Source organism: Microtus ochrogaster, linkage group LG10 (genome assembly GCF_000317375.1).
Source record: "Microtus ochrogaster isolate Prairie Vole_2 linkage group LG10, MicOch1.0, whole genome shotgun sequence".
NCBI lineage: Eukaryota > Metazoa > Chordata > Mammalia > Rodentia > Cricetidae > Microtus > Microtus ochrogaster.
Window position 1 is genome coordinate 2,653,171 of NC_022035.1, and position 14,463 is coordinate 2,667,633.

Consider the following 14,463-nt stretch of genomic DNA (forward strand, 5'->3'; position numbering starts at 1 on the left):
GCCTCTCGGTTTCCACTCACATTGCCTCAGGCCGGAGACTCCTCCACCTTCCCAAACACACTATCCTGTTTCAAAGTCTCACCACAGTCTAGTTCCCCACAGGCTCTCAGAACTGCTGCTCTGTGGTGGATAGATTATGGGGCAGTTTGGGGTAGGGGCAACTGGGCTTTCAAGGCTTGTTTACTGAGTTCCATGCTTTATTAGAATTTTTGACCACAGTCTATGGTATGCTTCAGGATGCTTTTGGGTGTCTACGTATTAAAACCTAAAAATGAATGATATCAATAAAGGTTTAGAAAAAGAAGCAGGTCTTTGTTGCTATTTTTGGGATTTTCCAGAAAGTCTCCCTTCAGTCCTATGTGTGCGTGCATGGGAGCTTCCAAATGCGGTCATCTAGCATCTGGAGTAGAAAGTTTAGTCTGTCTCACTCTGGTCAAGGACAGCAGCCACTCAAATTCCTCTGTTCCAGAAGTCTGAAACAGATTTGCCATTAACCTCTCCTCCAGGTTGCACAAAATCCCGAAACCTGTCACCCTCCTGAACTGGCTGAGCTCACCGTTTCTCCTCTGTGGCCTTCTTGAGCACCAAATCACCTCTGAGCCACCCCGGTCCATGTGTATCACTTTAATGTCTGCCAGTGGACACTCAACCAAGAATGTCCAAGTCTTCTGCTCACTCCTGGTTTCCCACAATCGAGCATCTGTCTTTTGATGTCTGCCTCTAATTTAACATCATAAATGAAACAGTGAAGAAACAGGGCACGGAAACTGGACTTAGAGCAGCCCATTCTTCAGAGAATGAACATTCTGCTGGGCCAGAGTGGACCCGTGACTCAAGGCAGTTCAGGAAGAACTGTGGTCTCTTCAAAGGTGCATGTGTCATTAAGAGATGCTGATACAAGTGATCAAAACCTCAATGGTTTTGTTTTAGTGCTAAGATTTTTAGGTCTATTTTTATCCACAAGAGTTAAATATGAAGAAAGTTTCTCATAGGAAGCCCACTGAATTTAGATTCTCTCAACTATACGACCATCGAACAAGAGGCTTGGTTTAAACTAGCTGCCCACCAACTTTTTTTCTAGAATATACTCTGATCAATGACTTCCTGAAATATCACAACATCCTCTAGATGTCACCTTGAGAACATGCCAGGATGGAGCATGATTGCCTTGAATCACAAAAACAACTTGAAACAGAGAGTTCTAAACTTTTGTGCACCTGAATCAATGGGCTAATTTGAATAATATTTTATATTTGTGGGGACTGATGTTTATTTTATTATTTATTTGACAATAAATATGTATCTAAATTAAGGTATGGCTCATAAAATGATCTAATACGCTTTTCTGGAATTTTTTTCTTGTATTTTTATTTCAAAAAATGAACTTTAGGGTTCTCCCAACAACAAAAACAGAAATCCTATAAGAAGTGTCTCTGATGGACTCTGCTTTCTCTTAGGTATATTTCCTGTCCCCAGAGTCCTCACAAAACATCTCCCAATGTTGGAGGCTCCTTATCTTACCACTTGGGCACGGGAGAGGCGGGAGGGTACTAGAAGTTCAAAAGCAGCAACTAGTTATGTCTGGAACGTAAAGAACAATTGATTATGGATGACTGCCCAGCAATTGTTTCTCTTAGACCAGCTCAGACTATGGCGGGCCAATGACTGACTCAGTCTGCTCAAGCAGTTCATCAAACCAAAAAGAACTGTCAGGGAGTTCATCAAAGTCTCAAATTCCTTTGAGGGAATTAAATCAGGCTGGAGACCTGAGAGGATTTTTACAAGTGACTTCAGGGAATCTTGGGTTGTCTACTTAGTCTAAGGTTTAGATGTTCAAAATTTATAAAAATACCTGAGAAGTCATTCCCTGTAAACAAAGTCACTTGCATTACAGAGGAGTTTGAACCAGAGTCCCAGGGCTCCTAAGATTTCCATCAGTCTTCCAGGTGACCAGGAGTAGGGAGCCAGACGTGTGTTCTGATTATTGCCCTAAGCACCGTCAGAATTCTCTGATGGTAACCTTCACTCTGGTTCCATAGGGAACTGCTTTTAAATGCACAAGCAGCTTCCAGAGCTCCTGTCCTTAGCAGAAAAGGCAGTGTGGGGGGCAGCTATTACTCTTGGAATAAAAACACACGATGTAGAAGTACCTTCTCCCACGGTGGTTTGCCAGTGCCGTGTTGGGAAAGCATATGCAGTGGTAATTTCAAATAGGAGAGAGACCTCATTTGTACCAAATTCTCAAATTATCTTATTTAGGATACATGTTATGATGGAGAAAAGTTCTATCTCATGCAAATTCTAAAATGTGAGAAAATGCCTAACGTTCCATAGCTCATCTATAAATTAGTGATATTTTGCAATGTTTCAACTATTGCCAGTACACACTATTAACAGAGGCAACTTTATGTTCTCCAACTTTAAATCCGACCATTTTCCTCCAACTTCAAAAAACAACTATGTTACATTTAAGGTGAAACATACAGAGAATCACATGGGGAAATTTTGTATAATGATTTTATACCTAAAGACTATCTCAGAAATACTTGTCTTTATTTCTATTATTCTTATTTTTAATAGTGACTATTTCCCATGGGTTACCTGCAGTTTCATTTGGTCTCTGGCTCAATGACAAACACTTAACAAACACACAACGATTGTGTACAATGTGCTCAAAAGCACCAGTCCCTCAGCAGTCCAGAAAAAGAATACGTCATTATCAGGGCATTATTGTTTTTAATTGTAACTATCTATCATCTCTTTGCTCAAGATTCAAATTAAAGATGGGAACTGAACTGCAAACTGGAAACTAAAGAGTTTTACAGTCAACTTTTTGTTTAAAATCCATCCTCTAGCAAAGAAAAACACTCAGAGAGAAAAGAACATAGGTGATCCCTAATGTCAATCTTACATCACATTCTACTTATCCTGACAAACAGATTCAGTCCCTGCCCTGAGGGTCATGCCTCAAAGCAGGTTAGATAAATGGTTATTTATGAAGCTGTCTCTGGCACCTAGAACGAGCCTCCACTCTCTATGCCAGCTCGCTCTCCCGTCCGGAAGACAAAACAGCATATCTTCTCCACATGCCCACAGCTCCAACCTCAAGAGGGATGAACTGTTTTGCACAGCCCATGAGTCACTCAGCTCATGTACCCTTTGAGCTCCTGGGTCCATGGGATCAAAAGGTGAGGTCAGCCAGAGAAAGAACCAGATAGAACCAAGGATCAGGATTGGCCAGGTGTAGTCACAGAGGAGAGAAAAGGAACTGAAAGTTAAAAGTCAACACAAGCAAACTGAAAGAATCACTGTGTTGGGAGGGTTCTCACAATGGAAAGGCTCCTCTACCATTCATTTCACTACCCACAAAAGCATTCAGTGAAGACACATCAAGACTTGGACATCTGGGCACAAAGTTTTTCCTGTAAAAACAAAATAAGCAAAACAAACAACCCAAACAGAAAAAAAAAAAAAAAACAACAGGATAGATGCAGATAAGGTGGACATTTTTGCCTGAGTTACTGTAAAGCACTAACTGTGACATTAACCTTGTACTAATGGGGAAGCCATTTTATTTGAAAGGTTGTTGTCACCAAGAGGAAAAGCATTTCCAATGGAAGGTGGTGACCCTACAGGGGTCATCATTAATCATCTGGGGTCAAAGACCTTCCAAATTGTAATAGGAGGCAGGGGGCAAGGGAAAGAAGGGAGAGAAAAGATCAAAAGGCCTTTGATGGAGGTTATCTACCTATACAATAGCACCTGCAGAATGGAAGCCGCCCAGCTTCTAAGGTGACAGGGTTTTTGTTCATTGACTGGGCTTTGGAGACTGAAGTCAGCAGATGGCGGAAGAGGCCTAGAGGTCTCCCATGGCTGTCACTTTCATCCATCAGGCCACAGCGGAGTAAAGGGCAAAATTTGCTTCCCCAAGACCAGGGAAGAGCTGGAGTTGGACAAACGGCAAAGTGGTCCGACATGAACCACCTCACAATTCTGCACTGTAACTTATGAAAATGCACTTATCTGCTCTTTGCAAAAGGCAAGCAGAGGCAGGAAGCTGCGGAATAAGGGCATGTCTCCTAGGCCAAGCCCAATAGAAAAGAAGATCCGTAATCCTCTGGTCTCTCTCAGAGTCTCAGTGTATGCTCTCACTCTTCCTGTGATGATACAAGCTGGTATATCACCTTGGGGATGTGAGAAAAAGCAGGGGATGGTTCCGTGATGTAACATTTAAGATGTTACTGATCTGAAGATGTCAGGAGAATCAATGGTTGCATTTGGGTGCAGAAACACAAGTTAGTTCCATCCAGACAAGTGCACTATTTACAAATTTGTGGATTGCTTATTTCTGGAATTTTCTAGTCTGTATTTTTAGAATACGGTTGACCATGAATAACCGAATTCATGGAAAGGGACACCGTGCAGTGGGGACCACTGGACATTCCAGAAGATTCACAAATCTTAAGCAAGTTGTGTCCCGTTCCAGGGATACATTTCCCTGATAGATGGTAAGTGGAATATTTCAAAAACACAAACAATAAGGCTTTCAAAAACTCACTAAGAATATTCATAAAAATTATTTATTATTTTAAGAAATAAAACACACAACAGAGCAATATAAATGGCTTTCAGACTATGGGCTGTTTTGATTAGCCATGCCCTAGATGCCTACAGCCTACACCCATTAGCATGGATAATTGAGAATCTGCTGGATTCCCATTTTAACACAGTCCCTCTAATTCATTTCAGGCACTGAGATGGGAAAGCAAAACCTTGGCTAGGACTCCACTTCCACAAAGGGAGCACCGCACCACTCCAGGCCATACTGACCTCTGTACAGTCCAAAGAAGCCTTCATAGCGGAGCACCTTCTTAAAACAGTCGAAGCTGTTCTTGTACATGAGCTCCCCCACAAAGGAGCCAGTGGACCGTTGGTTCTGCATTCGAGTCTTTACAAGATCAATAGGATACACAGCGGTGGCTCCAACAGCTGAAATAAAGAAATACCATTATCTCAGCCAGAATTAAAGTGAGCTGGGGGAAAGAAATAGGAGGATTAAATATTAGAGAAAGGCTTGAAAACAGAATTTTTAATGCGCAGAATTACTGAACGGTCTTTCTATATCCTTAATTGTACATTTTTATTCAAATGACATCCCTGACAAAAAGCTGTCAACTAGAGATTTAATTAAAAGCATATCAGTGAAATCTAACCTCAGAAAAGGGCTATCCCTTGTAGGATGCCGCTCATGTCCAAGAGAGGGAAAAGTCCCCCTGCTCTGGCCCTCCTATAGATACACAGCTTGGTAACTGACTTGGGGAATGACTCTGGAAGCAGCAAGGTAGAAAACTGAAGGAAAGACCAGAGGATGACACAGAGGTGACAATTTAACACTCGTCATGACTGACCTCCAGCAATAGAACCCAGACCAAACCTGTAGGCTGACTCTGCGAGCTGGAGAAGAAAAGGCCGAGCCGTATCACCCGAGGCCTTCTGCTTCGCACACCAGCGCAGCCAGAAGCAGCCAGCAAACAGGAAGTCAGAAGCAGGCAAGCCGAGGATGGAAAGAGGACAGAAAGAGGTACGGTTATTGATTGTATCACCGACTGGATTATAAATCTAATACAAGTAAAATACAAAGAGAAAAAAATGAGATCTGAAGCCATCAAGTACTTATTATTAATAGGTGTTTGGCCACTAAGCATAACTGAAATTAAATTGGGACATAAAATATGACATAAAAAATAACATTATGAAAAAAAAATAACATTATGAACCCAATTTCAAATGCTCAGCCCCCATTTGTGTTCAGAGACATGTCAATGTAAAAACGCCAAGGAGACATCATTCTTGATTAATTTAATTGCCTCGACTTTTTATTTGAATTTTGTGTAGGTTTTAAATGGTAATACTGAGACTAGTAAGAACTGATAAAAAGTTATTCTTAAACTCATTGTTAAACTAAGTACAAGTTTTGGAAAATTTAGTAACACACATCCAAACACTTAAAGAATACAATCTCTGATGCTGCAATTCTTACTTTAGGCAAGAAACAGCAATGAAAAGACAGGGAACAAAGATTGTGTACCCCAAGAGCAAACTATCTGGAAATACACTGAATGGCCAACAATAGAGGTTTAAAATCCTGTACTGGCGGGCACGGAGGCACACACCTTTCATCTTCGGGACTGGGAAGGTGAGGCTGACCTCTGCAAGTGCAGGGCCAGCCTGACTTGCACAGCAAAGTGCAAGCGAACCAGGACCACATAGTGAGACACTGTCTCAAAAATAAATAAAATAACAATCACTCTTAAAACAAAAGTACATCATTTAAAATGGTTATCTCCAAAGAATATTTGATGTTGGTTAAAAAACAAAATTTCACAAGACTCTTATTTTATAAAGAAAACATAAGGAGCTGGAGAGATGGTTCAATGGTTAAGAGCACAGGTTGCTCTTCCAGAGGACCCAGGTTCAATTCCCAGCACCCAGCTGGTAGCTCACAACTGTCGGTGACTCCAGCCTTAGGATCTGATGCTGACACCAGATCCACGTGTGGTGCACAAATGTGATGGAGGCGGAACACCCATACACATAACAATAAGTTAATAAAGTTTTAAAATGAAAGAAAACAGGTTGAAAAGAGCGTGGTGAGTGGACAAGTATTTATCATGTTCCTTTGACCTTTCATGGCATTGTCTTTACGTATGTGAGAGTTTTGTCTGCTATATGCATGTGTACCACATGTGTGCCTGGTATCTACGATGGTATAAAATCTCCCAGAACAGAAGTTAAGGATGGTTGTTAGCCATCATGTGGGGGCTGGAAACTAAACCCAGGTTCTCTGAAAGAGCAACAAGTGCTCTTTGAGACTGAGCCAATTTTCTAGCTCTTTATGGTATTTAAAAAGAAAAATGAACTAAGAGTAGAATATGAAGTCTTTTGTTGCTGTTAAAATTACAAGTTGATACATACACATAAAATTAACACTAATATTTTGGCATCTATATTACCTAGATACACTCAAAATGTTTACGATGGTCATAACTCGAAGGGTAAATTATGGGTGACTCTAAATTTATCCTAGACTCCGTGCTCTTAGGCAGTCAGCTGACTACTGTTGTTCTTTGAACCTGCTATCTTTCACATTTCTGTGGCCAAAACATTTTAGAATACTGTGCTACCCTGTCAGTGTAAATAAAGTAACGACTCTGTCCCACAGAGTTGTCAAGTGAGGGAGCGAGGGTGACATACAGTCGGCACTGAATAATACCTGCTGAAGGAATAAATACATCCAGAAAAATTTGTTTTCAAAAGACGTGATAATTAACATCAGCGAACAATGAAAACAATCACCAACCTCAGCTACCAACCCACTGAATTTTAGCTGCTGTCAATGCAACGCGATTCCAATACAATTAGAATCATTTGAAATCCTTAGTCGTTAAACCAAAAACCGCTCTATGTCTAAGAAAGTAAAACATTTCTTCCACAAATTCCATGGTTGTCTCCAATTCTACCCCTGTACTCTACCTTCCCTGTGACAGGTGTATTCAAAGGAGGAAGATTATTTTATTTACATGTATGAAAACATGTGATACTAAAAATGTCCTGGCATCAAAATAATGAATGAGAGTATTTCAAAGATACGAAAGGAAGGGACCTGCCATTACTGCTACCTCTTCCTCTAGAAGACAAATCAAATTCCAGGTTCCCATTTAACTTTTAGAAGCTACAAAATGTAATATATCCTTAAAACAACATGAGGAAAGGAGTCCACCTTCACTGCCCCTGGTCTAAGACAAGCACTGCAGGGACTGTAGGGTGCTGGGGTACAGAAACTGGCCTGAAGGGAGATGACCTGCCTTATTTCAATTTGTCAGGCGCACTGGGGTCCTTGCAGTCAAAATCACACTAGGTTTCAGGTAGGACTGCTATGAATTGCTCTAAAATCTCTGCATCAGCCAGTCACTTCCTACTGCAGTGGAGTTCAGCAAACTCCTCTAACCTTTTGTGGCCAGCACCAAGAAGCACCCGTTAGAAGCCCACCAAAGCTGCAAAGGGCACCGAGGGAAAAGGGAGAGGTACCGCTGCCAGCGGAAAACAGGGCGATCTGAAACAGCCCCTCTGCTTTCCTTAATCCCCAAATCTCTACAATAGCTGGTGGCATGCAGACGAAGAGATAATTATCTCAGACACAGCGGCTAAAATCAAAGAGAGGAGAGAGCAAAGCGGCTTCCACCTCTGCCCGGGATTACACAGTTCTTTCTCCTGCACCAGGGGTAATTGGCCTTCCTCTTTTAACCACAGCCAGCTGCTTTCCCAGAGGTGCCTAGTTAGGATTTACTGAGCATACACCCACTCCTTCCACCCCTGCCGGCACACAAAACTCCCTGCTGCCTTTGGGTGGGAAGGAGCTAACGGGAGGAGGGGTCCTGGCTCCAGGCCTGACAGCCCTAAAAATGCAGCTCGAGTCAACCCATTGTGGTCAAACTGGCGTCGCTGTTCAGATCCAGAGCTCCAAGCCAAAAACAGTTAAGTCTCACAAGACTCGAAGATGGCTTTGCCTTAAAGGCGGTCTTTTTCTAAAAGCGATGCTCTGTCTGCTCACGGATTTATTTTATAAGTGCCATGCAGGCAAAAGCACATGCAATGAAGGCAGGCATTGCTCTCAGCCCCAGATACAGTGTTGAGCAAGGGTTAAGTGAGGAGGTACCATGTCTTAAGTTTCTGACATGGGCTTCTGTTAACCATAAAATAAAATTCAGCATTCCTAACATTGTTTCCACATAACTTACGAATCCTTTCACAGAGAAAATAGGTCTAAAAGCCTCTGAACTATGACTCCAGACTAAACAAAATTATCTCATTTTGATACTCAGAAAAAAAAACGGAAGGGCATGGCTGTTAGACAATGCTCTTGACAGTGCCCCTCTGAGGAGCAAAGATAGCTTTCATTTAGCAATGCCAGATGCTGCTGGGGACAGTCACAAGGACCCAGGGATCCACGCCCACTTCCCTCAGGACCAGATGTAAAGAAGAAAAGAACTACTTGTTTTGAGAGTGTTGGGGTTTCTAGTGTTGGGGGAACAGCTCCATCTTTCTAAGAAACACATGCCCTGTATCAGTTCACCAGAAGGTTGTTAAATAATTTCCCTTTTCAGCCTCTTCAAAATGTCTGCATTTTGGGAGCAAAACTGGAAAATGTTTACATCAGAAATCAATGCTGGAAAGGCAACGGAAGCGCAAGGGGCCTGCTATCTCCGTGGAAAACACCAGGAGAGAAATTACTGCTACTCACTCACCTGCCTCTGGGCCTCAGCCAAGTTGAAGGGCAGCATGCCTTCCTCCAGGGGAGCGATCCGCTCAATGTCTGCTAGGGTCATGCGTCTGAACAGAGCAAACATAGCAAACAATGACAAAGCCCCAGATTCCTTAAATTCACATTATAGAATTCCAGAACGTTCCTTTTATCACTTCCCATATTTCACTGTTGTCCTTCATTATTTGGTTTCTTTCTCTCCTGCTGTATTCTCTCCACACCTAACTCCTAAACTCCTTTTATTAAACTAACTTAAAAAAAAAAAAAAAACAAAAAAAAACTTACCCCCTTGGCTCATATAAATCAGCTAACTGAAACAAGATGTCAACTTCCATGGGTGTAACCTGACCAAACTTCTGGGCTGCCAGAGCAAACTCCTCTGTACGGGGAGAGAGAGAGAGAGAGAGAGAGAGAGAGAGAGAGAGAGAGAGAGAGAGAGATATTCAGAGAGGGCAACACTGAGTTCAGCATTCAATCAAAGCAGTGGAGGAGCGGAAATCACAACCCGTTTCATGAAGTTACTCCATACCTCCCCAGGTCTTTCATCCATGTGGAAAAGCATGCTGACCACCACCTAACACTTACAGGGAAAGCTCGGTGCCCTGTGGGGACTCGAAACAAACTACTCTGGACGGTATTCAGCTTACAGGGCAAGGAAAACGGGGGGAGCATGTATGAAAAACTTCAACTGCCTCCTCAAAGAAACACCGTCAATCCCAAGTGAATTTTCTATGTCTCTCTCTCTTTTTTTTTTTTTAATCCCCTGAAATGCTGATAGTATCCTCTCTGAGTTCACAGATCACATACACCCTTGTCAGTACAGGTTTGTGGAACGCTCACATAATTTTTGAGGGCCACTGACCTGCCTGCAGATTTGGCTTAAGTTTCTGTAAGAACTGCAAAAGACTCAACAAATTCTGTATCTTGTCTTCATTCAATTTATCAAAAATTCGGTGAAGATTATTTTGTTTACCTTAGTTTGATCAGAGAATGGAGGCCACACATCACCCAATTAATGAGCATGTGTGAACGGGACAGAAAACTCTAATGATAGCTCCGGGTTGCCGGCCTCAGCCCCAGTGCCTAACATAATTGAAGCAAAAACTCTGATAGACACCCACTCACCCTTAGTCACCTCCACATCCTTCCTGCTGCCAGCCAGAGTGCTGTAGATCTTCCTGATGAGCTCCATGTTGTTAAGGAGAGAATTAAATCCATTAAAGTAGGAGAAGCTAACTTGATGGGATCTGGTGCCTCCCGCAGCCTTGGAAAGTTCAGAACAAGTGAGAGGAAGAAACAACAACAAATAAGATAAATAGGGGAAGAGATTTCAAAAGTACATATATTTAATGCTTTTTTTGGAAGTAACTAGGAATGATCAACACAAGTGTTTTTCTTTCGTTATTAGAAAAGAAACTACAAGTAATTTTTTAAAGTGGCTGCAGCCAATCATGACCAGGGCCTGTCCTTCCATACCCAACCCTTGGAAAACTAAGGAAATCCACGTGCAGGCTTAGAACAGGACCAGCTGTCATTTACAGAGGTCAAATTTCAGGTACAGATGTTGCACAAAATGGTTTATCTCATCTAAAGAGCAAATGCTAGGGCCTTATGATGTGGGAGTGTCATATATCAATCTGTTGATTTCATTGGATAAGTAATAAACAAACTGCTTGGGCTCATAGCTTAGAACATAGGTGGGTGGAGTAAACAGAACAGAATGCTGGGAGGAAGAGGAAGTGAGCTCAGACTCAACAGCTCTGCTGTCTGGAGCAGAGACGCCATGCTCCCATCTCCAGGGCGGACATGAGAGCTCTGCTCTCTGAGACACACGCGATGAAGCTCCGACCCAGGATGGACGTAGGCTAGAATCTTCCCGGTAAGACCGGTGCTTACTAAGACCAGTGCTCACAGATTATTAGAGATGGGTTGATCGGGATATCAGAATTAGCCAGTAAGGGCTAGAGCTAAAGGGCCAAGCAGTGTTTAAATGAATACAATTTGTGTGTTGTTATTTCGGGGCATAAGCTAGCCAAGCAGCTGGGGTGCTGGGGATGCACCCCTGCCGCACCAATTACTACAGCCTTAAACATACAAACTAGATCACACACACACACACACACACACACACACACACACACACACACACACGTGCACGCTCTCATATCTGTGCCGACACACTGTAAGAACTGGCTAACGCAACATTAATGTCAAGATGTGCCATGGCACCTAAACCAGCAATGAATAATCACTAAGTCCTGAGTCTCCACACTGCCAGGGCTGCTGAAGCACAGGTAAAATTCTGGGAAAATTTGGAGATGCCCTATGCTTAGGTGGGGGTCGAAGCTGGCTAAAATTCTGATAATCAGAATTTTTAAGAAAAAAAATTTTTTTCACAGGGGACAGGAAAAAAATAGCATGTCTACTGTGAATGGAACTTCAGTTTGGGGTTTCAAATTCTATCCTTCCCTAACAAGGAAAAATATTTTTTTTAATTAGGAAAACACTTCTTTAATAACAGCCACATAAATCTTCACGTAGTAATCATTTAAAATAGCTGACAGGAGAGTTTGGGGAGGGGGTGTAAGCAAGAAAAGGAGTGAGATTGACATCGTACCAGAATGGGAAAAGCTATGTTTTCAAAATGAAGCACCAGGAAACGAAAGAGACTTGAAAGACACATGGTCAGCACTGTGGGAAACCCAGACAGCATGAGCACACAGGTGGTTCCTAAATCTGAATGACCAAGAGAATCAGCTGGAAGCTTTAACAGACACTAACCTAGCAACCCATCCATGGTGAAGCACAGGCCTACAGGAAACCTGGGTTCCATCTGTAATGATCTTCCCTGGTGAACTAGATAGTCCATAGCCAAGGCTTGGAAGCACACTGCCCAGCATGCTGTAGGGCACCTTGGAATTCCAAGAGGTAAGGACATTGGTTGGACATCCTTGGGGAAAGACAACTATGACACATAATGCCAGGGCTCTGCTTGTCACAAGAACCATTGCAACCCCAACAGACACCAAAAGCCCATGAGAAATCTGAGTTTAAGGGCTTCTGGTCTACCTATAGCTTCGACAAGAGGCCAAACAGTATGTGCTTGTGTGGGTGCCTGCACACATGCATGGTTCTTTTTCCTTAAAATAACACGAAAATCAACATATGACATATCTCAAAATACAAGGCAAAACTGGCATGAGATCACAAGTTATTTTTATCTTTCCCCTTTTTTCCAATCAGCTAATACAGATGGATTCTTTATTTTGATAAATTCTACACAGGCAGATGCAGCCAACTACAGAGTTTTACAAAGATTTGGCGGGAGAAATCCTATCTGCACTGAACTGTAAAGATGTTTTTTCCTTGCCATTATTCCCTGAACAACACAGTGAAACAAAGACTTAAAAACACTTACACTGCATTAGATGTTACAAGTAATCTCCACATGATTTAAAGTACAAAGAAGATACAATGTAGGTAATATCCAAAGACGGTGTCATTTTGTATCAATGGTTGGAGTATCTGCAGAATGTAGTATATGAACGCACCGTGGTGCAGTACTCTGGGGACACTGAAAACCAATTGTACACATACCTAAAACGCCCTATATAATTCAGACAATCAACTAACCTATCCACTAAGATGAATCAAAACATAGTTAGATTTGCAAGGGTGACAATATAGGTGATCACATTAGAAAAAAATAGTAGCATTATAAACAGAAAAATAAAACTATATAAGTCATAAGAACTGCTCTGTACTGTCCCAGTTTACTTAGCTCAAATTAGGGAGAAAAAAACCGCTTCATTAGGACAATGACAACTTACAGCTACAAGGCATTCTTCAACAAAAGGAGTCAGGACATGGGGGCGGATGGTGACCATGATGTCCCGGAAGTCGATGGCTGTGACTTTTCCGTTCTTGCCACTGTCTCGTTGCACAAAGGCTTGCTTCGCGTGCTCCAACTGTATTTCCTACAGTTAGAGAGGGTAAAAATGGTTACGCTATGTCTCTTGCTTTCTTCCTGCAAGTGACTGCTCATTTGTAAATCAGACAAAAGAAACAAGCTTGCATTTTGATTTAACAGGCCTCACCTGCCTGTTTAAATGTTCCTGTAAGCTACTGTTTCCTTTGAAAACAGGTCGGTGATATAAATCGGAGAACATATACTCTACTTTAAACCTTACGCCCACTGGAATCAGAGCCAGATGTGGTGGCTCTTGTCTGTGATCTCAGCACTAGAGAGGCAGAGGCAGCAAGACTGAGAGCTGAGAGATGGTCCCACACGGCACATCATCAAGACTGAGAGCTGAGAGATGGTCCCACATGGCACATCATGGCTCTGATGTCAACCTGGGCTACATGAGAAGCCTTTGTCTTGGTTACTGTTCTAATGTTGTGAAGAGGAACCATGACCAAGAGACTCTTATAAAAGAAGCCATTTAATTGGGGGCCTGTTTGCGGCTTTAGAGGGTTAGCCTCTAACAGCTAAGCACCGAACCAGAGCAGTAGCCATTTAGGCAGCAGGCAGAGAAACGGGACCTTAGAACCTCAAAGCCACCCCAGCGACTCCTCCACCAGGGCCACACTTCCTAACCCTTTTGAAAAGTTCCAGTAACTGGGGAGCAAGCATTCAAACACAGGAGCCTATGGGGGTCATTCTCACGCAAAGCACTACGTCCTGTTTCAAAAGAAGGAAGAGAAGGTAGGAAAGGCAGAAGGAAGTAAGGGGGGGGAGGAGGAGAAAAATAAAAGTCGAAGGAATGAAACCAGTTTCCTTTCTTCTAGAATCTGAGATAGATACGAGGAAAATGACAGGAAGAATGAAGTTTGGCAGCTTCAAGGTCCTGGGCAGAGCCAGCTTAGGTGATGCGGATATAAGGAGGAGACACATGGGAGCATTAGCCTCGTATGTCAAAGATGGGCAATCCTGACCATGTGCTAACCAGTGAGGGAGCATGGCTGGTACTTGAGGCTGGTTGTCGGCCCCGTGCTAGTCCATCCTCCCAGCTGCTGCTGGTCACTCCTCCAACACAGCTATGGAGGTCAAAACAGACGCCACATAGAGCCCTATGTTCTAGAGTAAGAGGCTGGACAGTTTGTGAATCATGGGAGGCAAAGGTCAAAACAGACGCCAC

At 42.6% G+C, this 14,463-nt stretch overlaps 1 protein-coding gene across 2 annotated transcripts in view; it reads right to left on the reverse strand.

The window, feature by feature from the left end:
• Positions 1-14,463, reverse strand: part of Slc25a13 (solute carrier family 25 member 13) — a 172,323-nt gene that overhangs the window by 55,604 nt on the left and 102,256 nt on the right. For both annotated transcript variants that reach the window (XM_005363702.2, XM_026787536.1), the window contains exons 6-11: positions 13,153-13,299; positions 10,448-10,586; positions 9,608-9,701; positions 9,306-9,390; positions 5,409-5,493; positions 4,831-4,989 (exon numbers count right to left, since the gene is read on the reverse strand). In XM_005363702.2, coding sequence (XP_005363759.1) covers positions 4,831-4,989; positions 5,409-5,493; positions 9,306-9,390; positions 9,608-9,701; positions 10,448-10,586; positions 13,153-13,299 — 709 coding nt within the window. The remainder of the gene's footprint in view (positions 1-4,830; positions 4,990-5,408; positions 5,494-9,305; positions 9,391-9,607; positions 9,702-10,447; positions 10,587-13,152; positions 13,300-14,463) is intronic.